This window comes from Lynx canadensis, chromosome E3 (genome assembly GCF_007474595.2).
Source record: "Lynx canadensis isolate LIC74 chromosome E3, mLynCan4.pri.v2, whole genome shotgun sequence".
Classification (NCBI taxonomy): Eukaryota; Metazoa; Chordata; class Mammalia; order Carnivora; family Felidae; genus Lynx; species Lynx canadensis.
Genome location: NC_044318.1, coordinates 37,121,045 through 37,148,352, shown reverse-complemented (window position 1 = coordinate 37,148,352; position 27,308 = coordinate 37,121,045). Strand labels below are relative to the sequence as shown.

Here is a 27,308-nt window from a genome sequence, read left to right as displayed (position 1 = left end):
TCCTACGGGACCAAAGGCCAATCGGAGACACCTGAGAGTCGGGTCCCACGTGCTCCCAGTTGTTCCCTCTGAGGCCAGAGATGCAGGACCTGTCCCTGGCCACACCGGGCCCACGTTTCTCCCACGGCGCCACCTGCTAAAGATATTAACCACAACCCCCGAAAAATCAAGAGCACCTGATACACATGATCTCTTTCAAGCACTGAAACATCGCATCGGATCCCTCTGCTTTCTCGGCTGTAGAGTGGACCCGGCGGTCCTTACCTCACAGCTTGCTGGGCGTATGAGATGAGTTCAGATGTGCAACGCAATGTACATAGTAATAAGCACCCTACGTGCTTGGAGCCGTTACTGCATATGCGTTACTGCATAGCACTTGTGACACGGAAGAAAAGGGAGTCAGGAGGGGCAGAGGAGCAGGCTGGTGGCACGCAGGCGCCAGAGGCACAGTCTTAGCTCTTCAGGTCCCTCCAGCCCCACCCTGGCTGACTGAAGAGGGAGGCTCAGGTGGGACCCCAGCCCCAAAAGACTGCCCACCTTCCCAGGCCTAGAGAGGCAGGACCACCCCCTCCTGGTGAGCCCCTGGCACCGAGGAGAAAGTGGGGAGACAGTGCGCTGCGAAAGACCCCAGAAAGCCCTCGGGTCTGCAGCGGACGCTCCCAGGACCCAGCATCCAAAATCCGCCAGAGGGGGGGAAGAGCTCAGGGTCCCTCAGGCCCATCCCTTCCCCGGCAGAGGGGACCGTGGCCCTCACTGCAGAACTGCAACAGGAGGACCCGATGACCCTGGTCCCACTGCTCCAACACTGCTTATCGAGGGTCCCCAGGGAGACTGCGGTGACCAGAACTAGGCCCTGCCCTCAGAGCTCACTCTGGCGGGAAAACAGATGTCTCACAAATAAACAGATAAACCTGTCCTTCAGGTGAGAGGTGGGCCAGGGCAGGGGGTGGGGATGCGGGTAGCTGAGCCCTAAGGGATGAACAGTGGGTGAGGGCCCACGGCGGCGGGAACAGCTTGGGCAAAGGCCCCGTGACAGAGACCAGAGGAAGCACTGAGTATCTGAGGAACGGCAGGGCAGCTGGATGACCAGGCCTTGTCCCCCCACCCCCCAGCCACGGCAGGAGAGAGGCCCGGAGGTGGAAGGGAGTGGGCAGGATGCAGAGGTGCCAAGGACAGTGGCCCACAGCCCTCAGCCCCGCCCACCTGGCACACTCCTTACCTTCATGGGCATGAGCGGCCCACAGCTGCACCATAGGCAGGTTGCTGGGGGTAGGGGAGCGGAAGGAGAGGTCAGAGGGCAGGGGCACGGGGCTCCCATGGGACGAGGCTGAGGGCCCCATCCCGCTGGCCACAAAGCTGCCCAAGAAGGCCTCGCCTGCAGAGAGAAGGGGGGGGACTGTCAGGCACCCACCAGGCCCCCACTGCCCGGCCCAGCACCCCGGAATCCCCATGTCTCCCCCACTTCTTGGAGCTACCACTGGCAGGGACACCAGAGAAGCCTTTCCGCCCCGCCCTTGACCCTCCGGCTCAGGATGGGTCTGGTCACCTCGACCAGATCCCCTGGGACTTGAAAAGGCTGCAAGTGTGGCCCCAGAGGAACAGCCAGAAGGACGCCCGCCACCAAAGACCGTCACCTCCGGGGCACCCGGCAATTAGCAAGAGGGCTCTCCCAACCCCAGACCCAAGCGGGACGGTCTCCCCACCCGCAGATAAGAGCTGAGGTGCGGCGGGGGACAGGGCCCTCCCGAGGCCACAGAGCGAGGGGGTAGGGGGTGGGGGGCCCGAGGCCTAAACCCCTGCTCACGTGGAGCTCCTGGGTCAGAGGGGACCCCACGAGTCGGAGAGCGACCCCAAGGCAGCCCTGGTCAGACCTGAGGCGTTCTCGGCCAGCATCGGCCAGCCCGGTGCCGGAAGAACCACGTGCCCATTTAAGGCACCAGGAAGCTGCTGTTCGGAGGTGGGCAGTGCCCGGTCGCACAGCCAGGGAGCCCTGACCCGGAATACACACCCCGCAAGCACCCCACAACTACAGCGGATTAGCGAGAGGAAGCAGCGAAAGACCGAGAGCAATGGGCCATCCTTCCAGAGAGCAGAGCATCCCACCCAAGGTCCCTCGGATGGGGGTGTGCTGGCCAACTGCTACTTGGTGGAGCGGCGTGCCGGGGCCTGGCCGGACGTCGCCTACCCCAGCCACGCCTCACCTGGCCAGGCCCACCCCAGAAGGGATGCCCCCTCGCTGCCACCGGCCAGGGGCGCTGGCCCTCAGGATCCATACACCCCACCCTTCAGGGGAAGATCCCGGCAGGCCTCCGGGTCACAGGCCAGGGGGAGGCCTGGGAGACTTGGGCGGGGGGGGGGGGGGGGGGGGCTGCCCTTCCCTGGCCTCAGGTCGCTCGTCAGCAAAATGGAAATACTAACGCCTCCCTTAAGAACCACAGTGAAGAGGAAAGCACGTACCACCACAGAAGAATAGTAACAACAAACGGCAGCCTCGCCCAGTCACTGACGAGCACCAGTCTGGGGACTGAATCCTCCCGCCAACGCCCCCAGGAGGAGGGGCGGAGGCCTGCACACAGAACCGAGCATGGCGGGGCCCCCTCGGGTAACCTCCCCACGTCCCTGTGAGGCGGTCACTGTCTGCAATGACCCAGACGAGACACCATCGGCGGCCCCAGCCCACGACGGGGGGGGGGGGGGGGGGAGGGGCTCCCAGAGCCCCGTCCCACCTCAGGGTCCCCAGCAGCGCCGTATGCAGTCTGTATACGACAGGTGCTCGCTTACTACCTCCCGGGGGCACGGGATGCCACAAAGTCCACCCGGTCCCTTTGGGGGGTACATGCAGGGAAACGGCAGGAGGACACCTTCTGGCCACATGTGCCATCACCAGACCCCGTGTCTGCGGAGTCCCCATCCTCCAGCCCGGCCTCACCCAGCCCCCTCACCAGACTCCAGCGCCAAGCCTTCGGGACCCAGGGCCATGGTGGCCGGTCAGGACACCCATGTGGCCCGAGCCCGGGCAGCAGGGCCTCTGGGCCCCGCCAGGCCCCAGGCTTCCTCCTTGGCAGGCAGGCGGGTAGAAGGCTCCGGAAGCCAGCAGCCAGAGGTTTGCGCAAGGGCTTACATCAGCCACCAGCTCTTCCTGCCTCGGGCCGCGCGGAAGCCGGGTGGCCCAGGCCTGCCCCTGCCCAGGCTTGTGAAACCCGCCCAGCAGCACCCAAGGCCCGGTGGGGCATTGGTGCCCGGATGCCACAAACGGCTCCCGCCCGCCACAGGGGCTCAACGGCGCCCAAACTCCCTTCCCCGGGTCCGGCGGGAATTCTGGTACCCTGGCAAGACCACGCGGGCCAACGTGTGCCCCTCCCAGACCAGAGGTGTGCGACTCCGTGGAACGGGCACACCGTCGCCACCCCACCGCCAGTCACAAGGACGGTTACACACGACAGGGGCGTTCATTTGCACATATACCCTGCCCCCCGTGCTCTCCCCGAACTATTCTCCTGAAGCCGCTGAGCGACGGATCTCGGATGCAAACCAAACACGCTTCCGAATGCCGGTGGCTGCCTCCGTTCCACCCAGCCGCTCGGGCACCAGCCCCCAGGTGTCCTTGTGGACCCCCCCAGACCCGGCCCGTTTCCCCCTTAGGTGGGGCCTTCCCGGCGCCTCACCGAAGCCCCTCTGGCCACTGCATCCAAGCCCCTGCCAAACACACTTGGTAATGCGGATCCCTCCCCACAAGCGGGTCCCCTCCCTGCAGGCGAGAACCGCCAGCCTCACTTCCTGCCACCCGGGACCCGGCACACAGCAGGTGTCAACTCGTGGACTGGCTACGCGAGCGCCATTTCTCATCCTCCGATGGCAAAAGCAGATAGACCCGCGTCAGGATTAGGAGACAGGGTAGTGCTCCCTTCGGCAGCGCAGATACTAAGGGCAGGGGCGGCCCCCGACCCCTGAGGACACCCACCAGGCGCCATCCCAGGCCATCCTGCCGGGTCTCCCTGGCGTGGAGGACAGGCAGCTGACCCCCGCCCCGCATCGCCAGAGCCTCCAGGCTGCCGTCCGAGGCCCCGGCCCGTGCTCCGGCATCCCTGGTGCTCCTCTCAAAGTCTAGGTACACACCCCTGCTCCTCGCACCCACCCCTGGGGACCCGGTGACGGCCTCCTAGCTCCCCAGATGTGGGTCTCAGGGCTCCGGGGGGACAGCGACAGTCAGGCCAGAGCCCAATGGTCTCTCCCTAGACTTTGCTGGAAATCCTCCCGCAGGGCCCGAGGTGGGAGGGGCTCTCCCTGCCACCCACCGCGGGCTGAGCCCGAGGCCCGGCCCCCACCCTGGTCCCAGGCTGCCCCCTGGTGGCAAGAGGTGCCGCCTGCTCACTGGCCGCCTCGGAAGCCAACACCAATGACCTAAAACACACGTGTAACCACAACAAATTACCGTCATCCAGAATAATAACGGCGAACGCTAAACAAACAGGCTGGGCCACCTGGCACCACTCATGCCGAAACCACTTCAGGTTCACACGTGGTCATTTGTGGACTCTTCTCGCCGGCATGAGGACAAGCAACGATGGCAAGGCACAGGGCGCTGGGCGGGGCGCGGAGCTGGGGCTGACCCCAGAGCCCAGCAATCGGCTGTGCGGCCCTGCGGGGCAGTCACCCATAGAAGAGTGTTCCCGCTGCCCCGCTTGCCGTTCCGAGCAGGCCAGGTGAATAAATGACACTTAACGGCCCCGTAACCAACAGCGTTGGACACATGCTCTGTACCTGTGCTGAGGCTACCTACAGCAGCCACTTGTGGCTACTGAGCACGTGAATGTGGCCGGTGAGTTAACACATCTTTAATTTTCTGAAATTTTCGTGAGTCTAGGGGCACCTGGGTGGCTTAGTTCAGCGTCCAACTCTTGATTTCAGCTCAGGTCACGATCTCGCGGTCCGTGAGTTCGAGCCCCGCGTCGGGCTCTGGGCTGCCCGCTCGGAGCCTGGAGCCTGCTTCCGATTCTGTGTCTCCCTCTCTCTCTGCCCCTCCCCCCGCTCGTGCTCTGTCTCTCTGTCTCAAAAATAAATAAGAACATTAAAAAAAAATTTTTTTTTTTTACCGTGTTTTAATTTTAAATTAGTTTATACTTAATTTAGCTTCAGTCTGTGAGGGCCTCTCCTTGCTGGAAACTAGGCTGGGGCCAGGGACGAGACCTCTGACAAGCCCGTCCTCCACCACAGGAAGGGAGGTAACAGAAGGGTCCCCAGGGACGACAAAGAGACAAGACCCTGGCTCCAAGGCCCACTTGACTTTGGGCAAGTTTCTCAGTGTCCCCAGGCTGTGTGAAGTGGTCACATGGTAAAACATAAGGTGCAAAACGCTTTCGTGAAGTGCCACGGGACGTCAGGTGCCATTTTCACTGTCATTCTCGTGATTTTTCGGCACAAACCCTGGGGCTCGGAGAAGCAGAGCACCTGCTCAAAGTCGGGGTGTGGAAGGGACCACTTCCTCTACCCAAATTCCCTCTGTCCTTCCTTAAAACTTTAATTTTGCAAGCAGAGTGCTAGGGATGGCCCCCTACGAAGGCACTAAATACTACTGAACCACACACTTCCGAACGGTTAATTTGAAATTCACTGTATGAATTTCACCTTGAACTGGAAGACAACAACAACAAATGATAAGCTCTCCTCTCTGCTGGCTGGTAGACCAGCCTCTCTGCCCAGAGCGCCCTGAAGCCCGGCGCAAGGCAGGCGGTCCCTGGGCTGGCAGCTCCCCATCCTGACTCACCCTCCCACGGGCCTGGGAGCGCGGGAACTTGGTTCTCCTCATTCTACAGACAAAGAAACTGAGGCTCAGAGCTTGCCGGGGGGGACCAAGTTGCTGGGACACTGCTACAGACACACTGTCACACCAAGCCCTCGGCTTGGGAGGCCCACATGGCGGACCCCTGCCTCTAGTCCAGTCCTGGGCCCTGGGGAAAGTGAGGGAAGCCCCTCCCCCAGCCCCCTCCCCCACCGCCACCCTAGGAGGTGCTTGGAAAGTGGTCTTCTCCTTCTCTGGTCCTCACTGCCCAGGGAGAGGGCAAGGATGCCCCAGGGGGGCCGAGGAAGGAGGCACTGAGGCCCAGCTCTCCGGGGGAAAGATTCAGGGTCCCTCCAGGAGCCTAAGCGGCAGAGAGCTGGGCGGGGTCGGCCTTAGCTCCCCACTCTGTGCCCCCTCACGCACTGAGTTAACAGGCCTTCCCCGAGCTGGGACCACCACCATCCCAGCCCCTCCCACCCCACACACTGCCAGCCATGGACAAGCACCCCAGGATCACAGCAGTGAGCTATGGATTTGGGGACACTGGCCAGCCTGTTTTCAGCCATCACCACCCCCCTCACCCACACCTGGAACACACAGGAAGAGCTTCCGAGGTTTGCCTACTCTGAGGCTGGCCAAGGTCACCAGAAGGCAGAACTTGAATCCGGACAAGGTCCGTCCTTCCGTCTGTCCATCCGTCCATCCCTCCTTCCTTCCTTCCCTCCCTCCCTCCCTCAATGCTTACGTAGGCCTACTGCGTGTCAGGAGTTGGGGACCGAGCCCATCCAGATACACTCTGTAATGTGCTACGCTATGCCCATCTGCTGCCAGACGCCCCCCGGCCCCCGGCCAGAGTAACAGTCAGGCCACCTCAGCTGGCCAGTGGAATCCTGCCTCTGTAACAGATGGAAGTCACTGGGGACCCTTCTAGTCCTGCTCTGGTGGGAGCAGGGAGGGGTACTCGGCGAGATCGTGGCGGGTACAAAGGTTTGGTAAACGATGAAGGATTTTATCACTCCAAATGGGCTGGGCTGGAACATGGAACAGCACAGCCTCACAGGCTGCACCCCAGGGCCTTTGCACCTCAGCCTGGAATCCCTTCCTCCCTCCAGATACGCCAAATGGTCTGGAAACTCCCATCCGTATAGACCTCGCTCCCTTCTCTTACACCCCAAGTGACGCTTGATGAGTACGGCCTTCCCTAGCCATGCTATTTTATTTATTTTGCTAACCGCGCTATTTTGGACTGCGACCCACCCCACCCTACACCCTTTCCTGAACTATTTTTCTCCATAGCGCTTATCACCATTTATCATACCAAGCACACATTAGTTCCTTCTTTATTGTAGCCCCTTGTTTATTGTCCCTCTCCACCCACTGGAACAGGAGTCGGCAAGCTTTTTCTTGAAAGGGCCAGATAATAAATCATTCAGGCACCGTGGGCCTATCTTGCCCGCTGCAGGGAAAGCAGCCACAGACAACGCATAAACTGTTGGGCTCTGTGCCAATAAAACTTTATTTACAAAAAACCGGAGGTACACCTAATTTGGCTAGGGTCCGCAGACCCTTACGTTACGTTACGTAACTCTTCTGCAGATGAGGAAATTGAGGCTCCGACTCCAAATTCTACACTTTTCCACTCAGCCACACCACCCGGACGCTAGACCCTATTTGCCTGGTTTCACTCCCAGCAAAGCCTCCCCCTAGCCAAAACAGAACAAACCTATCGTCCCTTTCTATTTAAAACGTTCCGGCCTCAGAAAGGAGCTGTATCCCTTAAAGTGTCACCAAAGGCTATCAGAGCATCTCATCAGCATGATCAAATCAGGGTTATCACCCAGAAAAGAGCTCATTCCAGCCCAGAGCACCGACATGTGACTCAGGCGTTTCTATGACAGCAGCTGAAAATAGGGTGAGGACCCTCCAGATAAAATGACCTTCACTCCCACTGATCCCGAGACGCGCAGACCTCTGTACTATCTAAGCCAGAGAGCGGGTTAATGCCCTCGCCGTATAAAAACAGAGTCTGATCATTCAGTAAGAATCCCAAGCAAATCACCGACAACAGCAAATGGCTGAATCCAGTAAGAAATTTCTCGTTAGGATTTACAAAGAAGTATCACAAGGGGATGACGCCATTTTCGTCTTTCCAACGAGCACATTTGGGGTTTGGCTGCGGGGAGGGCGGAGGCGGGGTGGGAAGCCACCCAGGGAGGGTGAGTAGAGAGCCAGCCCATCCCCAGCTTTCAGAACGCAAATCAGCAGAACTCTTCAAGGCCTGGAAAAGGCATGCAGACCCACTCTGGGGGTCCCTCCCAAGGAAATCACCAGATGTACCTCCTAGGATGCTCACTTTGGCCAGACTGAGCCAGGGATTCAATGCAATCCCCGTCCAAATCCTGGCAGTTGCGTGTGCGTGTTCAGTCTCTAAATGTTACCCCCAAATAGGAAGCAGACTCCCGAGGAGGTATCTGCACACCCGTATTCGGAGTGGCATCATTTGCAATTATTCCCACCAGCCGAAGGTAGGAGCTACCCAAGGCCCGGCTGGATAAGCAGAACTCGGTCCATCCATAAGATGGAACATGATTCAGCCTTAAAAGGAAAGGAGGGGCCCCTGGGTGGTGGCTCAGCCAGTTAAGCGTCCGACTCTTGGGTTTCGGCTCGGGCCACGATCTCACGGTTGGTGAGTTCAAGCCCGGCATCGGGCTCTGTGTTGGCAGTGTGGAGCCTGCTTGGGATTCTCTCTCTCCCTCTCTCTCTCTGCCCCTCCCCTGCTTGGGTTCTCTCTCTCTCTCTCTCTCTCTCTCAAAATAAACAAATAAATAAAGTAGTTTATTTAAAAAAAAAGGAAACCCTGACATGTGCTCCAACATGGATGAATCTTGAGGACATTATGCTCAGGGAGATCAGCCAGACACAGAAGGACAAATGCAGAGATCAAAGTAGGATCCCTCTTTTAGGAAGGTCCCTGGAGTCGCCAAGTTCATAGAGACCTAAAGTAGAAGGGTGGGTGGCAGGGGCTGCGGGGGGAGGGGCAGGGAACAGGGAATTGTTGTTTAATGGGGACAAGGTTTCGAAAATCAATTCCAGGTGGACTGTGGATCTCCACGTGAAAGGCAAAACAGGAAAGCTTCTAGAAGAACATGCCGAAAAAATACCTTCACAGCCCGAGGGCAAACAAAGGTTTCTCAAAGCCCATTTTATAAACGGCACGAACCAAAGAGGTAAGAATGATGTACCGGAGATTACGTTCAAATGAGAAATGTCCATTCATCCCAGGACACCATTAGGAGGGAGAAAAGGGAAGCTACCGCATGGAAAAAGATCTGTGCCCTACGTCACCAGGGAAGGGTCTGTATCCGGAATATATAAAGAACTCCTGCAATTCAATGAGAGAAAGTCAGACAAGAGAAGGTAAAAATGGGCACCCGGAGGGTCACAGATAAGATATCCAAATGGCCAGTAAACTGATAACAAGGCACTCATTCTCTTTTCTTTTTTTTAAGCTTTTTTTTTCTAAAGTATTCTCTACACCCAACGTGGGGCTGGAACTCACGACCCTGAGATGAAGAGTTGCACGCTCCTCTGTCTGAGCCAGCCAGGCGCCCCGCTACTCAGCCTCTAAAACCAGGGAGGGAACGTGAATTTAAACTACCACATACGGGCCCGCCAGAGGGGCTCATGTCAACAAGGCAAGATGGACAGGATTAAATATTAATACGCGGCTGGAGGAAGCGTAAATTGGTACAACCACTCTCGAGACAGGTTGGGCACAATCTGCCAACCTTTGTGACCCAGCCGTGCCCTCGCAGGTATACATCCGAGGGCAAGGTGTGGAAACGCGCACAGCAAGTCGGCATTTCTACGCCTTCCGCGCGCGCAGAGTCTAACCACGATAGTAGTCAAAATCGGAAAACGACCCAAATGTACATCAACAGCCGGATAAACAAATCGTAACGTGGCCGCACCACGAACATCTCCAGCGAGGAGAAGCTGCCACCACCCAGACCGGGGCCGTGGTGAATCTCACCACCTCACCCAAAAGGCAACAAAGCACGTGCTTCCTTGTACTACCTGCGCGGACAGGCGACTCAAGCGACTCAAATCTCGGGTGGTTTGAGAAGGTCACCTCTTGGGAGGGGGAAGAGAGCAGGGGGACCGTTGCGCAGTGGGTTCAGTTTGTGAAAAAATAATACAACTGTACGTCAATGATCTATGCCCATTTCTCCGTGCATCTTAAACCCCAATAAAAAAATACCCATATGGGGCACCTGGGTGGCTCAGTGGGTGAAGTGTCCAACTCTTGATTTCGGCTCAGGTCATGTTCTCATAGTTGTGGGATCAAGGCACTCTGTGCTGAGTGTGGAGCCTGCTTGGGATTCTCTCTCTGCTCTTCCTCTGCCCCTCTCCTCTGTGTGTGTGTGTGTGTGTGTGTGTGTGTGTGTGTGTGTTCGCTTCTCTCTCTCTCTCTCTCTCTCTCTCTCTCTCAAAAAAAAAAAAAATCTGTAGGAAAGGAAAGGTCAGTGGGGGTGAAGAGAGGCCAATCTGAACACTAACATGATAAGTATTACATTTTAAGTAATCTTTATGAGTAATTTTTACAAACTCTCACCTTGACAAAATTTGCAAAAACTGAAGCAAGTGAATAAATTAAAATGAGCCAAGAGAGGAAAAAAGGAAAGAGAAGGAAAAATTCCTACCAATGACCAAGCTCTCCCCAGCCCCTGGCTTTCTGGCAGATAGCTCAGGCCTTGCTTCTAGAGGCCCTCACTTCCCAGCTGTGTGGCCTTGGGGAGGTAACACCACCTCTCTGTGCCTTACTTTCCTCTAAAGTAAAGTGAAGGCAGCAGGAAAGGAACGAAGCCGTGACCACAGCACTCCCCTATGCTAGGGGTAGGTCCCACACGACAGATAAGCAAGGCTGAGGGACAGAGCTCCAGGCTGGGTTGGGGGGCGGGGGGGCCTTCTTGGTGCTCTGCACATTCTTGGTGCTCTGGCCGGGCCACGGGACCTGTGGCCACTGCCACTGTCCCCAAGCTCCCATCAGCGCGGCAGAGACAGCGGTGAGTCGAGCTGCAGGGGTTCCTCCAAGCCAAGCAGAGAGGAGCCACCAGGCCAGATCGACCAGCTGCTGCCCTGCCCTGCCCGGCCCTGCCCTGCCCTGCCAGGAGGGGAGGAGACCCGCTGGGCGGCCCCAGCCTCCCCTCCCCATCCCGCCTCTCCAGCTACGGCCGCTGGGTTTTGTTCCTCCAGCTCGGTCACTCAGCCTCGTGCTAGCTACCAGGCCTCTCCCCTCCCGCTGGGAGGCAACCCTGGCTCCCCCCAGGGGGTCAGATCCCAAAGCACATCTTTTAGCTGACCCCACCCCCACCACAGAAGGACAATGGGGCTTTAACCCCCGTCCTACTCCCAGCCCCGAATATGGGACCCCTGTGGGCTGGGACTTTGCCTGGCCCCAACCAGGTGCCCAGCCCACAAAGTAGGTGCTCAAGTCCAAATAAAGGGAATCCCGCAGCAGCCCAGAGGGTCAAGGCCTCAACCCTGCCAAAGACATGCAAATGCATCCACTCCAGCCTTGCCCCAGGGCTCCAGACGTTCTCAATTCTAAAGCAATTAGAGGACTTGCCCGTGGATTTTCTTTCCTCCCTAACCTAGGTCTAGGTCTAGAGGAGGAAGTAGAGAGGGAGGGAGGAGGGCCTTCTAGAAGCCCTGGGCCGAAAGCTAGAAAGCCCGTGAGTGGGACAGGCAGGGACCCAGGAACCAGGCCTCCCCTCCCAGGCGCGGGGGCCAGGGGAAGGAGAGTGGGCTGGATCCCAGAAGTGGTGCATTGAATCTGTCCTGCCAAATCCTTTCCCAAACGCCAGAACCCCACGACAACAACAGCAATGCAGCTTAACAGGGAGAGAAACGACAAAATACAGGAATGGAAAGGAAACGACACTCACAACATTCTGGAAGCAGGAAGCAGGGACCAAAGAGGCAGGGTGGGGAGCTGGGAGAATTGCAACTGAACCTCGGAGGTTACCGAGAAACAAGCAATTCCTGAGAGGTGCAGAACCTGGACCCAGCACCTGCAAAGGCCATGGTGCAGAGAGGAGCAGAGAAAGAATGGAGAGCCCCCCACAAGCCCTCTGTTTACTTACTAGGGGCCGATGGAGCCACTGAGGGTCTTTGGCTACATCCTCAGGGCTGGGGTGGGGACCGAAATGAAAAATGGATCTCAGTAGAAACCTTCTTCCACTGTTCCAGCTGTTGGAAGGGGAACAGCCAGGCTTTAGCTCCCCTGTGGGCAGGGGACTGGAACTCCTGCCTGGGAGTCTGGCGAACTCAAAAGGGAAAGATCTATAGAGACATTCAGGAGAGTTCCACAAGGGTCAATGGGTCCCCCTAGCTTTGTTGTGCCTCCCATCTTAAATATGAAGAGACACCAGAGAATCAACCACCAGACACCCATGGAAGTCTCCAACGTGAAAGACAAGTGAGAAAAATATATATATATATGTGTGTGTATATATATATATATATATACATATATATATATACACACACATATACACACATTCTCCAAGTAATGAGAATTAATGTATCCATGAAACAAGAACAGGGTGGCTCAGTCACTTACGCGTCCGACTCTTTGATTTTGGTCATGATATCACGGGTTTGTGAGTTTGAGCTCCCCATCAGGCTCTGTGCAGACAGCACAGAGCCTGCTTGGGATTCTCTTCTCTCCCTCTCTGCCCCTCCCCTGCTCATGCACGCACACATGCCCACTCTCTCTCTCTCTCTCAAAATAAATAAATAAACCTAAAAATAAAAAAAAAGGAAGAATATCCAATTATAAGAGCTCCTAGAAATTACAAACATGAAATTGAAAGGTTAGAAGACAGTTAAGAACATGTCCTAGAAAGCTGAATAAAGAGAGATGGAAAATAAAAAATAAAGTATAAAAAAAAGCAGATGGTCAGTCCAGGAGATCCAATATCTAATGAATAGGAGTACTAGAGGGAAGGGGATTACAAAATACTAATAAAATTAATATTAATTCAAAACAATAATAATAATTCAGCCCGAAGGACCTCAGTTTCCAGATTACCATGGCCTATGGAGCACCCAACACAGGAAATGCAAAAGAATCCACAGGAAGACACATCGATATGAAATTTCAGACCACAAGTGATGAAAAGAATAGTAACAGTATTAATATCCACGAGGCTTACTTTGTGCCAAACAATGTCCTGGGCATTTATGTACATAAGCTCATTTAGTCTTCATACAAATGGTAAAAGGTAGGCACTATTATTCAATTCACAAAAAAGAAAACTGAAGCATGTCCGAGACCACATGGCTAGAGAGTGGTGAAGCGTGTTTGTGCATGAATTGTGGAGCCAATGCTCTTGATGTAGTTCTAAAACATGTTAAGCATTTGGAAAAGGATAAAAAAAAAAAAAAGAAAAGGTTCACACATGAAGATCAAGAAACAAAAGAGCATCACACTACTCAAAAGTAACACTGGAATTTGGAAGGTGATGTTACAATTCCTTCAAACACCAGGGGTAAATTATTTCCAAAATGCCTGTCAAGTATCACAGTAGAACAGAGGCATTTTCAGGCACACTAGGCCTCAAAAAAACTTGCCTTCCATGGACTCTTTCACAGAAAACTGCAGCAGGATGTGTTCTACCAAAACAAGGAAGTAAAGCACAAAAAAAAAAAAAAAAAAAAAAAAAAGGAAAGCAAGGGAGTGAGGAAACAGGAAATCCAACACAGCAGAGAGATAAAGGGAGTTTGAAGGATTATGGCTCTAAAACAGGGCCAAGCACCAGGCAAACCAGACTAGACCAGAAAGATGGAAAACTCTAGGAAAGAAATATGCAAGAAAAGAGGCACGAATCCAGTAGATATGACCAAATAAACAGTAGTCCAAGAGACTGGAAGACAGAGATTGTAAGAAATTCCAGCAAATTAAAGGGGGAAAAAAAGGCAATGCATAACTCCAGGAAATAAAGAAGGGAATTTTATTATACTACTTGGCTCAAATGTAGGCAATATTTACAAAGCCAAACACATAATAATAAACCTGGTTTAAACAAGACTTTATTTCACATATATTGGGAGGATAGAGGAAAGAAACATGATGGGGCATGATATAACAACAATAATAAATACTAGAGCTTATTATATTCCAGATACTGTTCTAAGTGTTTTACACGTATTAACTATTTAATCCTCACAATAATCTCCTGAAGCAGTCGCTATTATTTTCCCCTGTTTTACAGATGACAAACATTTTCAAGGCACAGAGAAAAGTAAAGAAACTTGCCCACGGTCTCACACTAAGAAGTAGCAGAGTCATGATTCAGACTCAGACAGTCCACACAAAATGCTCATCTTCCACAGAAGTCAACAGAGAATCGCAAAGACTGAAAAAATAACTAGCAGGAGAAGCAGGTTATTACATAGAAATATGGATGAAAAGGCTTCAAGAAATAGCCAAAAGAGTTAACTAAAGGAATCAAGACTAGGGAGACAGGAAGCAGGGGATGGCTGGTTTTCTTCATAATTCTTCTTCTAACACTAACTGACTTTTAAGATGAGGTGTGACTTTTACTCTAATGTTTATATTCAGCATTAAGCAGAACCGCACACTCTTAAAGGGTGAACTTCACAGTGGGCAGAGTATTCCTCAATAAAACTTAAAAAAAAAAAACGAACGAGGGAAAGGATTTTAAGATGCGCACACAATTAGATACTAACGCACACTCACCTGCCTGAGCAGAATTTAAGGAAACTGGCAATATTCATAGGAATGGTGAAGACGCGGAAGAGGTGGAATGATATCGCCAGGAGGGTACAATGGAACATCCACTGGAGGACGCACAACTGTTAAAGCTTGAACCTCCATATACCCTGTGAGCAAACAGTCTGCTCCTAGGTACTATATCCAAACAACTGCGTACGTATGTAGACCAAAAGCCATGGTCCTAACACCACTATCCATAGCAAACCCTCAGTGCCCGTCGCCAGGAGGGGATAAAGTAGTACTATTTTTCTGTATAATACTACACAGCACCAAGAAATAAATTACCGCCTCACACCGCAATACGGATAAAGCTCACGTACATACGACTGAGTGAAAGCAAGCAGAAAGAAAAGAGGGCACGCCGTATGATTCCACTTATATATAGAAAGTTCAAAAATAGGCACAACGATTCTAAGGTACCAGAAATAAGAAATGATGTTGGAGGTGGGGTGGAGGGTGGCTAGGAGAGAACAAGATGGCACCCTCTGGACGCTGGCAATGCCCTGATCTCGAGCTGGTTGGTAGTTAGACGGGCGTGTTCGTGTTGTAAATATGCCATGTTCTAAACACTCACGATTGAAGCATTTTACGGTATATCTGTGACACCAAATTAATTAAAAAAAAATTAAATTTTAAAAAAAAAATTTTTTTTAATTTTTTTAAATTTAAAAAAAAAAAGAGAGAGAGATTCAATTGACGGGTTCAGGGTGGGACCCTGGAGTCCCAGAAGCCCATGGGCCATTCAGAGGGGCCTAATACACAATTCCAGAGGTCCCCTGGAGAGGACGGGACTAGAACAAGAGATCAGCTTGTTAACTTGATGACTTGTTGAGTCATTGGTTAATGAGGACTATAATTCCAGCAATCACTTTTACTCGAACTTTTGCGAGGGCCATCCCTATGCTAGGCATCTGGCTGGCACTTGCTCATTCGAACTTCACAACAGCCGGATGAATTCAGTATCACTAATGGACTCATTTTACAGATGAGAAAATCAAGGCTTAGAGAAACATCCCACACCCAGTAAGTGGAGGAGCAAGACCCAAAACTCCAGCAGTCTAACCTCAGCTCCGAGGCCAACCTGCCTCCAGATAAAGCAGTTCTTTATCCGGAGATCAAAGGGTAGAATCTTCAGCTGACTCGTGAAGGCCCAGAACGTGCAAGATTGGGAGAGCGCATGAAGAGGGTTTTTTTGTTCGCTTTCATTAGCTCACGAAGGAAACTCGGATGCAGGTGATGGCTGCATCTGTGGGCCTGCAAAGGTGGCACAGAGCTTTGGTGTTTCCCACCTAATAGCCTGACCTCCTCCGGAGTCGGATGCCAGGCCTCCGTGGGCAGCTAGTGTGGTCAGGACCCTGACCTTGGGGGCCAAGACTGACTGCTGGCCAGGGCTCCCAGGAGCCCCTGGGGAGCCCCAAGACCTATCCGGACACCAGCTCCCATGGGTCCCCTCAAAAGCTGGGCTGGGACGTAAAGGAGGACAGGGTGGTCACAGTGATGGGGCTGGAGTCTGGGTGGAGGCCAGGGCTGACGATGACCAGGAGGGAGATAAGTCAGCTCAGACCATACTGGTCCACGCTGGAACAAAAGCACCCCAAGCTGCTCCCATCCAAATCAAGAATGCCCAATCACCGCACTCTCCCCAAATCTGTTCCTCCCCATTCCTCCACAAGCAGCACCTCCCAAAAATCCAGCCAGCTTCCGTCCTCCTTCTCTTCCCCTCCACGCGTCTTCGTTGTAGCCTGACCTCCACCAAAGCCCCAAACCCTGGCCGCCTCCAGCCTCCCTCCCTGGTCACTATCACCTCCCTAACAGCCTCCTTGCCACGGACTACCCACCACACGGTCTCCAGCTGGCAGCCCGGACCAATTTTGCTAAATGCTTATTTTGAAATAATTTCAAACTCGGGGAAAAGTTTGAAATAGTACAATGAGGGGCGCCTGGGTGGCGCAGTCGGTTAAGCGTCCGACTTCAGCCAGGTCACGATCTCGCGGTCCGTGAGTTCGAGCCCCGCGTCGGGCTCTGGGCTGATGGCTCGGAGCCTGGAGCCTGTTTCCGATTCTGTGTCTCCCTCTCTCTCTGCCCCTCCCCCGTTCATGCTCTGTCTCGCTCTGTCCCAAAAATAAAAAAAAAATTAAAAAAAAATAAAAAAAAAATTGAAATAGTACAATGACCTGCCATATGACCTTCCCCAGGTCCAGCCATTGTGAACTTTCTCACCCTGTATGTAACTCGGGCTCAGCGATTTATGGGTGTCTCCCATACGTCTATAAATTTGTCTCTTCCTGAGCCATTCCTGAGAGTAAGTTGTGGCCATCATGTCCCCTGTCCCTAGACATTTCAGTGTTCTTACTTCCAAAGCACAAGGGCATTCTCTTACATAACCACGGTCCAGTTATCAGCTTCATGAAACCTAATATTGATTTGACACTATCAGCTAACCTACAGCCCATATTCCAATTTCATCAATTGCACCCATGATGTACTTTAGAGCAATTTCTTCCCCAATCCAAGATCCAATCGCGGGCCATACATCGCCTTCTGCGGTCACATTTTTTTTAGTCTTTTAATCAGGAACTGTTCTCGGCCTTCCTCTGTCTTGGCATGCCATTGACATTTTTTAAGAGTCCACACCAGTTCCGGGACACCTGGGTGGCTCAGTCCTTTAAGCCTCTGACTTGGGCTCAGGTCATGATCTCGAAGTTCAAGCTCATGAGTTCGAGCCCTGCATGGAGCTCTGTGCTGACAGCTCAGACCCTGGGGCCTGCTTCAGATTCTGTGTCTCCCTCTGTCTCTGCACCACCCCCCCAACTTGGTCTCATTTTCTGTGTCTGTCTCTCTCTCAAAAACAAATAAAAACATTTAAAAGAAGAAAGAAAGAAAAAGAGAGTCCAGACCAGTTCTGTAAAACGTCCCTCACTTTGAATCACCCTCTCCGTTTAAAACCTTCCACTGCCTTCTCATTCCTCAGTGTGAAATTCCAAGACCTCATTACTGGCCTTCAGGGACCTGCAGGGTCCCCCTCTCCCCTCCCCGCAGCTGCAGTCACTCTCCCCTCTCCTAGTCCCTCACTCCTGGGAGCCCCTCACTCCAGCCCAAACAGACCCTGGGCATTCTCTTTCCTTCGCAGCCTGTATCTCTATTTAAAACGATTTCCTTCGACGATCTGTGTGTGTGCGACTACTGCCTGGCCCCCACACTACAATGGGACTCCGATGAGGGCAAAGATTTGCGTCTGGCCATCGCTGGATTCCCAGAGCCAGAGCAGTGCCTGGCGCGCAAGAGACGCTTGGAAATGGCTTGCCGAGTAAACGAACAAGTGAAGAAAGGAAGTGTTTGGGTTGACAGCTAAGGAACCAGTAGGCTCGGAGAGTCAGGGAGCCCAGGAGCCCCCGGTCGCCCCCCATCCAGAGTCCAGAACCTGCCCCAGGCCTCAGAGAGGAGGAAGCACCCAGCAAATCTCCTTTATCTGTGGATCGTATCGCTCCACCGGCCAGTCCCACTGATTAATCTCTTTAAATCAATCCCAGTAGGCCGACGGGCTGGATTCCAGAGATAGAGCTGATGGACCCTGGAGAAGGCCCGTGGCCCCCTATTGTCCACTGGCCAGTCCAAAGTGCATGGCCTCCTGGTCCTGATCCTTGGGTTCCACCCCCCATTCATGTATCCTGCGGGGCCCAGCCAGCCCAGGGAGTGGGGGCAGGGAGAATAAACATCCAAGTACAAAATCCTGCTAATAGGTCTTTAATTGCAGCCCGAGGAGGGCTGGGTCCAGGGCTCCCAGCCCCAGAACTGAAGAGGGGAGCCTACCAGGTGCTTGTCACTTACTTGTCCATTTCACTGACTGCTGAGAACATTTGAGAGCTCACTCTGTGTGACAATACTCAAGGTTACCCGCAAGGTAATGGCCAACCAAACCCCATTTATTCTTTATTTGCCTCTTTTTCTGCACAGGAAAGAGCCAAAGCCCTCAGCCTAGACCGAGGATGCAAAAAGGCATCCCCCCCCACCCCCACCCCGGGGATCCTCACTCACCACAGTGCCCTGTCAACACCTGCCTTGATGGGGTGGCCACAGCCCAGCCCTAGCCAGGGTCCCCCTCCGGCCAGGAGTTCTCCCAGAGTCTCCCAGAGGAGCAGCTCTGGTAGATTCACAGGCTCCCCTACCCACTCTGGAGAGCAGACTAGGAAGGGGTCGGAGGTAATCCGGTCTCACACTGCCTCGCTGTGTGACCCAGGGCAAATGGCTCAGCCTCTCCTGGCTTCCCAGAACAAAAACAAACAAATAAAGATAGGGCTGATAACGCTGGCCAGACCTAAGAAGCTGACAGCCAAGTAGGAGAAGCGCCTGAAAGAGAAAAGTTAGCACCTGCACCCGGCAAAGAAAGAGGGGGAGGGGGGCTGGGTTGAGGAATCTGTAATCCACCCCACCCGAGCAGTGAATGGGAAACAGCTCTCTACCTCCTGGCTAATAGGATTAGCACTGGGTTGGGCTCTGGGCGTTGGCCTAGGGTCCAGGGTCTCCCTGAGGCCACTCAAGGTGGAGGCGGCGAGGGACAGCGCCAGCCTGCCCCCCACCCCAACCCTTCCTTCCCAGGTGAGCATGGCCACAGCAGCGCTTTCCAAGCCTGCTTGCTATTTCCTCCATGACCTCAGCTGCCAAGCATGCAGGAGGCAGACGGCTTCTAAAGCAGGAGGCTCAGAAGACAGGCCTCTGCGGCCACCTCCAGCTGGACTTCCTTGTCCTGCCTGCCTGCCGCTGTGAAGGTTCTTCACCTATCCGGCCTCAGCCTCCCCATCTAGCTAATGGGCGCTAGTCTGCCCGCTGGGCCCTGGCACACTGCAGGCTGCCAGAGGCACCCCCTTGAGTAGTAGCTGTTTTCACTGCTTCTCACATGGCTCTGTCAGGCAGGAACCAGGCTGGAGATGGGACGCCTTCTCCCTGGCTGGGGGGGGGAGGGGGGGGAGGGGACACAGAGACCAGGGAAGGCACCCCCAGCCAGGAAGACCCAGGGTCTGACTGCCAGGCCGAGGGATGCCGCCACGACCCTGGGGCGAACTAAGTGAAGGGATGAACTCAAAAGAGAGGCAAACACAAAAATTACCCTGGCCTCAGGGCGGGCAAAAGGGGATGGCCACGCTGCCCTTTGTACCGCGGGCAGCCCCTAACCCCTCCCTGGGATCCTGGCACCACGGTAGAGAAAACCATAGCCCTGGTCACGGCCCCCTGGGCAGAATGCGGCCTCAGCTCCAGGGGGGACACGGGCATGAGCCCCCAAGCCAAGACCCAGTCCTCGCACACCGGCGGGCAGGGATGCCCGGGCTCGCGGCCCCCGCGTGTGCCCCTCCCCTGCCCGGCGCCTCACAAAGGCCCTTTGTCCCTCTGAGCCCCGGGACTCCGGTTCCTGAAAAGTTCCGTAAAAAAAAATCAAAGACACAGGCAAAACCGGCCAGCGCGGCCTCGGTCGAGCGGGCAGGGTCGGTGGGACAGGGCCAAGGCGGCCACTGCGGCCGGAGGAGTCCCTTCCAAGGCCGAGGGGAGAGTCGGCGGCTCCCCGAGAAATCGCAAGAGTCCCAGACTACACTCTGGAGTGGGAGAGGTGGCTTTTTTTTTTCAAGTGAAGCGTAGGACGCCAAGCAAAGCAGCTGGAGGCAGCCGGGGAGGAGGGAGCGGGTGTCCTTCGGCGGCCGGCGGCAGGTCTGGAGGTGCCCCTCGCCTCCCTTCCCACCCGGCTGGACTGCAGCGGCCGCGGCCCGCCCAGGACGAGCTTCTCCCGCCCGGGGGCCGTCCCCACCGAGCCTCAGCGGCCCCTCTCGGGAAACGGCAGAGGCCTCCGGGGCCCTCTCGGCCACCTTCTCCCGAGGTTCGATGTCAGGCCCAAGGTTTTCCCTCCGCCGCTCGTGCCCGGCCAGATCCGCTCGCACGCCGCTTCCTTCCCCGAGCTTCGGGATGGCGGCGGCCCAGTCTCTGCGCCCCACCGCGCCGCGCGCCCGCCTTCCCGCCGGAGAACAAGGGGCTCCTGGGGCCGCAGTCGCTGCCCTCCTACCGGGGTGTGAGTCCCGGGGCCGCCGCTCTCCTCCCGGGGGCCGAGAGGTGGCGAGACGGTCCCCGCCCGCCCGAGGCCGTGGTCTCCGCTCTCCCCGCAGCCTCCGACGCCGGGGCGGGACGGAAACCCCGCACGCTGCGAGTGGAGGGGCTAGAACGGCCCACGGACGCCGGGCAAGGGCGTTTGCCAAGAAAAGGATTCGAGCTCGGGGAACGGACGTCTCAAAGGGTGTGGAGCGGGCTTGTTCTTTTCTCGCCCAGGTTTTGAAAACCCCAGGCTGGCCCGGAGCAGCAGGGGCCCGGGAGTCGGAATCGCCCCCGGAGGCTCCGGTTTCGGCAGACGCATATGCTTCGGGAGGGCATGGCGCACGGGGGAAAGCAGCCGAGCCGCGCACCCTCTCCGCCGGGGCCTCGGGAATGGCCTCCGTCCCGGGCCCGGGGGTCTCCCCGCCCTGGGAGCTGAGCCTGCCCGCACCCCCGTGGACCCGCCCAGGGAAAGAGACGTGCCGCGTCCCAAGAACGCCAAGGAACAGGCCGAACAGTTTTTCCCGGGCCTCCCTCCCCAAGATCCCGGGGGGGGGGGGGGGGGGAAGGGGGGGCGGGGGAGGGCAGGAGGGGGCGGCCACGGCGCAAGGCACTTACCCGGGTGCGGGTGGAGATTGAGGCCAGCCATGTACTTCCCTGGCGGCAACGGGCCGGGCAAGCCAGAAGCGGGCAGGCGTCCGGCCGCAGTAGTGCCCACGCGGTGGCTGTCCATAGCCAGGCCGGACAGCAGCGGCGGCGGGGGGCCGTGCACGGACCGCGGGGGCCCGAAGTCTCGGCCATCCATCCTCCGCGGGAGTGCCGCAGCCAGCCCCCCACCCGGCCCGCGGGCCTCGCTCAGTGGGACCTAAAAGTTCGGCCTCGGCGTAGTCCCAGAGTCCTCGGGCGGCGGGGGCTCCGCGGCGTGCATGGCGGCGGCGGCCAGCGGGGTTTGCGCTCGGCTGCGGGCCCGCGGCCCGGGGCGCACGGGCGGCCGGCGGTGGGGCCCCTCCGGGCGGCCAGGCGGAGCTGCGCGAGGCGGCGCACACGGCGTCTTGGCGGGGAAAGGACACGGGCCGCCGAAGAAACAGAAGGGGGAAAAAGGAAAAGGGAGGGGGGGGAAAAAAGACAACAAAGTTTCAGAAAGTCGTCTTGCCGTTCGGGGTCGGGGAATGCGGATCTGGTGGCCAGAAATAAAATCGGGGGTAACCCGTCCTCCATAAAAAGTAAAAATCCATGCTCCTTGCTCCGGCGGCCGCGGTTCCCGGGGACCCGGCTCGGAAAGTGGCCGGTGGCGCGCTGCGCCCCAGCCTAAACTGGCTTGGCGGCTTACGGGTCCTCCCGAAACCGGGGAAGGCCCCTGGCCGCGCCCGGGCGGCATAAATACAAACCTCCCGAGTGGGACTGATTCCTGGGCGTCACATGCTCCGGGGTTTCAAACCGTGAAACCTTTCCATGAGCAGTTCGAAATGTCTCCCTAAACACTGGGTCACTATCTGATCCGGAAAGTTTAATATTTAACCTTTTTGGCCCCTGGCCTGCCTTTTTGAGTCTGGTTTCCCTAAATTCGCCCTGAGCCGCCAATTAGTGTTGTCTTTTGCTTTTTCGGTTTTTTTCGTTTTTTTCCAGGAGAGAAGATGCAAAGCTGGTTTATTATTTTTAAAGAGGCTCGTGCCTCCTCCCGCCGCCCCCCTCGGGCGACTGTGAGTCGCAGAGTCTGAGTCCGAGGACCCGAGACGTGGCATTCTCGCCCGAGCACTGGAAAGAATCCTTCAAAACAAGCTTTGGTTTCATTTTCCAGCGCCTTGGCCTGGGAATCCTGCGGCCCTAGGACGTGGCCTGGCGCGGGGGATTTGGGGGGAGGGGGGCGGTCAGAGGGTAAGCAGGGGGCTGAAGGGTCTCGCTCCTACCCTAGCTCCCCCCCCCCCAACCCAAAAATAACCTACAAAGAAAACCTTTGCAGCGCGGGCCGACCAAGGGGCGCCTCCCCCAGCGTTGGGTAAATCCCCCTGTAGTTCCAGTTTAAAGCTGTTTGTTTAAAAGATTTGTCGTTTGCCGATTCCCATGGGGGCGGGAGGGGGTCTTGGAGCCAACCCTGCCCTCGCTCTCCGTCTGCCCGCAGCGGCTCGGATTCCTGATTCCGAGAGGCCCGGGCGTTTCCTAGAGCCACCGATCCACGCCAAAGCCACCGGCTCCCGGGTGCCCGCCCTGCGACCGGCGCCCAGCCCCCCGAACTGCAGACCCCCTCAGCCGCTGACCTCCCGGCCTCCTTCTCCAGCCTCCCTCCCCAACTTTGCTAAGGGTGCTTATTTTAACCCGGTTTTGGTTACAAACACCCTCTTCCCTCCCTCCCTCGCTCACTCCCATCAGGCTCTGGTTACCAGATCCGCGTTTACTTTGGAAAAATCTAAGATCGCCACATCCGAGGATACATGTCTTAAGGAGGCGATGAGCTTTCCGTGATTTTTTTTTTTAAATGCTCTTTGTGCAGCTTTCTTTTAAAAGCTAGAGCTTCGAAGCATGCCCCAACGCCCCACTTCGGGGAAGTCGAGGTGAAGGCCCCTGGAACACCCTCGCTCTGGTAAAGAAGCTGGCTCGGCCATCTGTGGGCTCCGCTGCGTTCTCTCTACTTTTCTCCCCCACTTAAATGCAGTTAAAATGGCTGAATTCCGGCTTTTAATTAAAAACAGCCTATAATCGAAAACGTCTCGGCGTCCCTGGCTCCCCCGCCGCCTGCCGGGAACCGAGAAGGGAACCGACGCCCCTCAGCCCGGCTGGGCGGGCTGGAACGGGGCTGAGGGCTCAGGTGGGCGCCCGAGGCACAGCGACCCGCCCCCACCCATCCCAGGGCGCCCCCACCTCGCCGATGCCGGTCCCCGATCCCGTAATCGGGGACCGCAGAGCTGCGGGGATCCTCCCGAGCACCCCGAGGGTGAGGCGGGGTGGGGGGTCAGATGAAGAAGTTTGGAGACCTTCGCGCCCGGCCAGGGACGGACGGGCGGCCCGGCAGCGTACCTGGCGCGGCGGGGCTCCCGGCTCTGGGCTCCGGCGACGGCGACTCCGGTGGTGGCCCCGGCTCCCGGCGCGGCTAGGCGCCCGTGCTGCCCGCCATCCCGCGGCTGCTGCTCCCCTTCGCCACCCGCAGCCGCCTCACACTTTTTGCCCGCCTTTCCTTTTTTTGGTAGAAAACCGCTCCCCGGGCCGAGCGCTCGGCGCGCCAACTCCTCCGCCCTCCCGCGGCCCGGCTCCCGCAGCCCCCGGAAAAGCCAGCTTTCCTCCCGCCGAGCTCCCCGCTTTTTAATAAAATCCAGGTAGCGCCGGTTTAAAGAATCCCAAATCTCCATATACAGCCCGGGATTGGAAAAGGTACATTACACAACCCCCCTTTCAAGTTCCTCTCGCTGGATCTAAAAAAAAAAAAAAAAAAAAAAAAAAAAAAAAAAAACCAGAGGGAGGGGGAGGGGGAGGGGGCAGCTGGGGGAGGGGAGTACTCTCCAGCGAAGAAACACGCATTGTTCCCGGGCGCCCGCCTCCCCCCCCCCAGGCCAGCCCCCGGCCGCCATCCATTGGCCGCGCGTACCGCCAATCACACGCATGTAAACACCTTGGCCCTCAGCCATTCCTATAAAACCAATTACGGACCTAGGGGCTCCAGCAGTTTCCAGGCTCCCCACGGCGGGGCTGAATGATCAAAACTGGTGGTGAGAATTTTTCCCGGCCGTTTCTAGGCAGCCCTCCCCCTCCACCAGCTCGAACCCCCCCCTTCCTCCCTCTCCTCCCTCTTCCTACCCCCTCCCCCGGCGTCTAGGCTGAGTGATCAAAATAGAGGAAGATGGTTGTCGCCGCAATCCAGGGCTTTGCAAGGCGCGGTTTAATGGGCCGCCCGTCAGCTTCCTGCTCGCAGGAGGAGGTGACAAGCCGAGCGAGCCGGGAAGGGTCTGGGGCCCGGCGGGCAGCACCCCGCGCCCGGGCCCCGGCCCCCTACCTCCCCTGGGGCGCGCCTTCTAGAATGCGCGGTGGAGACGCCAAAACAGACAAGGGCTGCTTTTTCCCTTTTTTACTCCCCCTTTTAAAACAAAGTAGCGATTCATTCCTTTTCCCCCAGCAGCGCGGTTGGGTGGGATGGGCAGGCGTGAAGGCCGTTTTCCTAGCCCCGGCCTGCGGGTCCCTCCCTGAAACCCTGTGTCAGATGGTTACTGATTAATATTTTGGAGAGGCCGCGGCGGCGGGTAGCGGGTGAGTCTCTAATCTTCTAAAAGGGGTTCCTATAGAAACGCGGGCCAGGGCGCACCCCCCGCTCGGCCCCGGCCGGGGCTGTGGCGCTTTGCACCGCGCGCCCTTCCCCAAAGCCTTTCTTTGCGTGGGCTCTCCCCACCCCTCCCCCCCAAAAAAAATCAGAGCAGAAAAAAGGATTAGATCGGCTGAGCGCGAACTGACTCCCTCTCGATTCTGACATTTCAGCCTATTAGCATTTCTCCACGGGGCCTTCTGAAACCTATTAAAGTGTAATATTAAAAACCTCTTGGCTGGGGGCCTCTCTCGCCTTCCATCCGCCGCGCCCCCTCCAGGGAGGGCGAGACCGGGAAAAAAAAAATCTGTTGAGCTCAGAGGAAGCAGAAGCCAAGCCCAAAAAGTGCTTGGCTGGCCGCGGCGGCTAAAGGGGGAGGGGAGCACCAATCCCCCAGACTTTGTACTTTTATTTTGCGCTTTCAGCAAAATCCTTTCTGAGTGGAGTCGCCGGGAGCTGCCCGCGGCAACCTACTTGGCTGCGGGCGCAAGGACTGCGGACGCGGTCGGAGGGGCCGCCCTGGGGGCCCCGCACCCTCTCTCTGCAGCCCCGCAGGGACCCATGCCCGGCTGGGCATTACGTACCCTCAAATGGAAGCTTGGAGGGGCAGAAATCCTTGCCGATCCTGCCTCGGAGAGCAACCGCGGTGATTAGATTTTAATTAAAACAAGAGAAGCCCGCTCTTTCGCCCTGCGCTGCGGACTCAGCGTTTTCGCATCGCTGGTTTTTTTTTTTTTTTTTTTTTTTTAATCCATTTTTAAGCAACTTTTCTGGAGGGGGGAAAATGAGCTAGTTGGCGCCCGTCCGTTCTATTTTCTTTTCTCCACTTTTAGAAGAAAACGGACGGGGAGGGGTAGGCTTGGAGAAAGCGAACTGGGGGTGTCTAATTTAATTCCAGTATAAATTTGAGGAAAAAAGTTCAGCCTCTTGAGGGCAGTTTCAAGTTGCCCTGCAGGAGCCTCTGCGCTGGTTTCGAGGCTGCCCTCTTTTGGAAGCTGGAGCTCCGCAGGGGGAGGAGGGAGGAGTGAGAAGTAAAGAAAGGAACGAAAATAGCCGGAGCCGAGGGGAACAGCGGCGGTGTCCGCGCGAAGGTCTCAGTGGCGGCCGGGGCGGCGGGAGGTTCCCGGTGCGGCCCCGGAACGGCCAGGAGCAAAGACGGAGAGGAGAGGGGGGTTAGAGAAAGGAGGTATTGTGTCTTGTGTGCCTTGGGGGAGGGGGTTGACTGCAGAAATAAATGCAGTTGAGCTGCGCGGGGCTGCTAGAAGCCAAGGCAGGGGGAAGGGGCTGTGCGTGGGGGCGCAGCCCGGGTAGGCGCCTAGCATCCTTGAACCTTATCCGAAAGCCTTTGTGGGTCCCTAATAAGCCCTCCCACGCCTGAGCCCCCATCGTTTCCCCACCCCCCTGGTTGCCCTCCAATATTCGGAGCCCAGACCTTGATCCCCACCCCATTATCCCCGCCCTTGATCTGGAATGTTTTGTTTTGTTTTGTTTTAATCTTCGTATAGCTCAAGCAAAATATATCTTGAGAAAGTTGAGGTGGGGAATACAAAGGACTTGAGGGGCGGAAAAAAACAAAGCCGATTTTTATAAATGTTTAATGTTTTCACCCCTGGATGCTCCAAGACGCCGTAATTGTGATGGCGGGGTATGTGTGCCATAAATCATTTAGTTGCTAATAAAAATTCTGCCTGTTTGCCCTGCATTTGCCAATGGCGTTTGCATTTTCCAAGTATGTGCCTTTCTCTGCGTGGCGATCCGAGCCTGCATTTCATTAGGGTCGAGGTTCGGGGCAGGCGAGACACCCCCCCCCCCTCCGCCTGCCTCCTCCTCCTGGGCCTTTGTGGGCCCCAGCCCCCTCGTCGCGCCGCCCTCCCGGCACACACTCACACCCGCGGCCGCGCGGGTCGCCTCCGGAGCCCGGCCGGGCGCCGGGCCTGGGGACACGGAGGCAGCTGCTCCCGGGTCCTGGCCGCGGGGTGCGCAGGACGGCCTGCCAGCGCCGGCTCTTCCGAGCGCGGCGTTCGTGGGGGCGCAGCGGGCCCCGCCGAGGAGCCGCCCGCCCCGGCCGATCAGTGCGCGCCCTAGTCTTTGCCGCCCCCTCGCCCCCGCCCGCCGGGCCCCGCGCCCCGGCGCCCCCGCAGTCGCTGGGTAAACAGCGGCCGGGAGCCATCTTGGGGCGGGGGGGGGGGGTTGGGGACGGATCCCAGGCCGAGTGGTGGGCGCAGCCGGGCTCCTTCGCAGACCCCCGCCGCCGGTCGTCGGGCACCTCTGGGGAATCCCTTGCCAAGCTTCAGGGTCTGCCGAAGCACCCTGCCCGCTCCGGCGGACCACACTGAGACGTCAAAGCCCGGCCGGGCGCCCTGCGCGGGGCG

At 56.7% G+C, this 27,308-nt stretch overlaps 1 protein-coding gene across 1 annotated transcript in view; it reads right to left on the bottom strand.

Annotated features, from left to right (window-relative positions):
* The window catches only part of TNRC18 (trinucleotide repeat containing 18), an 85,950-nt gene extending 64,333 nt beyond the window's left edge, over positions 1-21,617 (bottom strand). Inside the window, exons 1-2 of the mRNA XM_030300950.2 lie at positions 21,270-21,617; positions 1,220-1,375 (exon numbers count right to left, since the gene is read on the bottom strand). Coding sequence (XP_030156810.1) covers positions 1,220-1,375; positions 21,270-21,456 — 343 coding nt within the window. The 5' untranslated portion in view covers positions 21,457-21,617. The remainder of the gene's footprint in view (positions 1-1,219; positions 1,376-21,269) is intronic.
* Between the last annotated feature and the right edge of the window lie 5,691 nt (positions 21,618-27,308).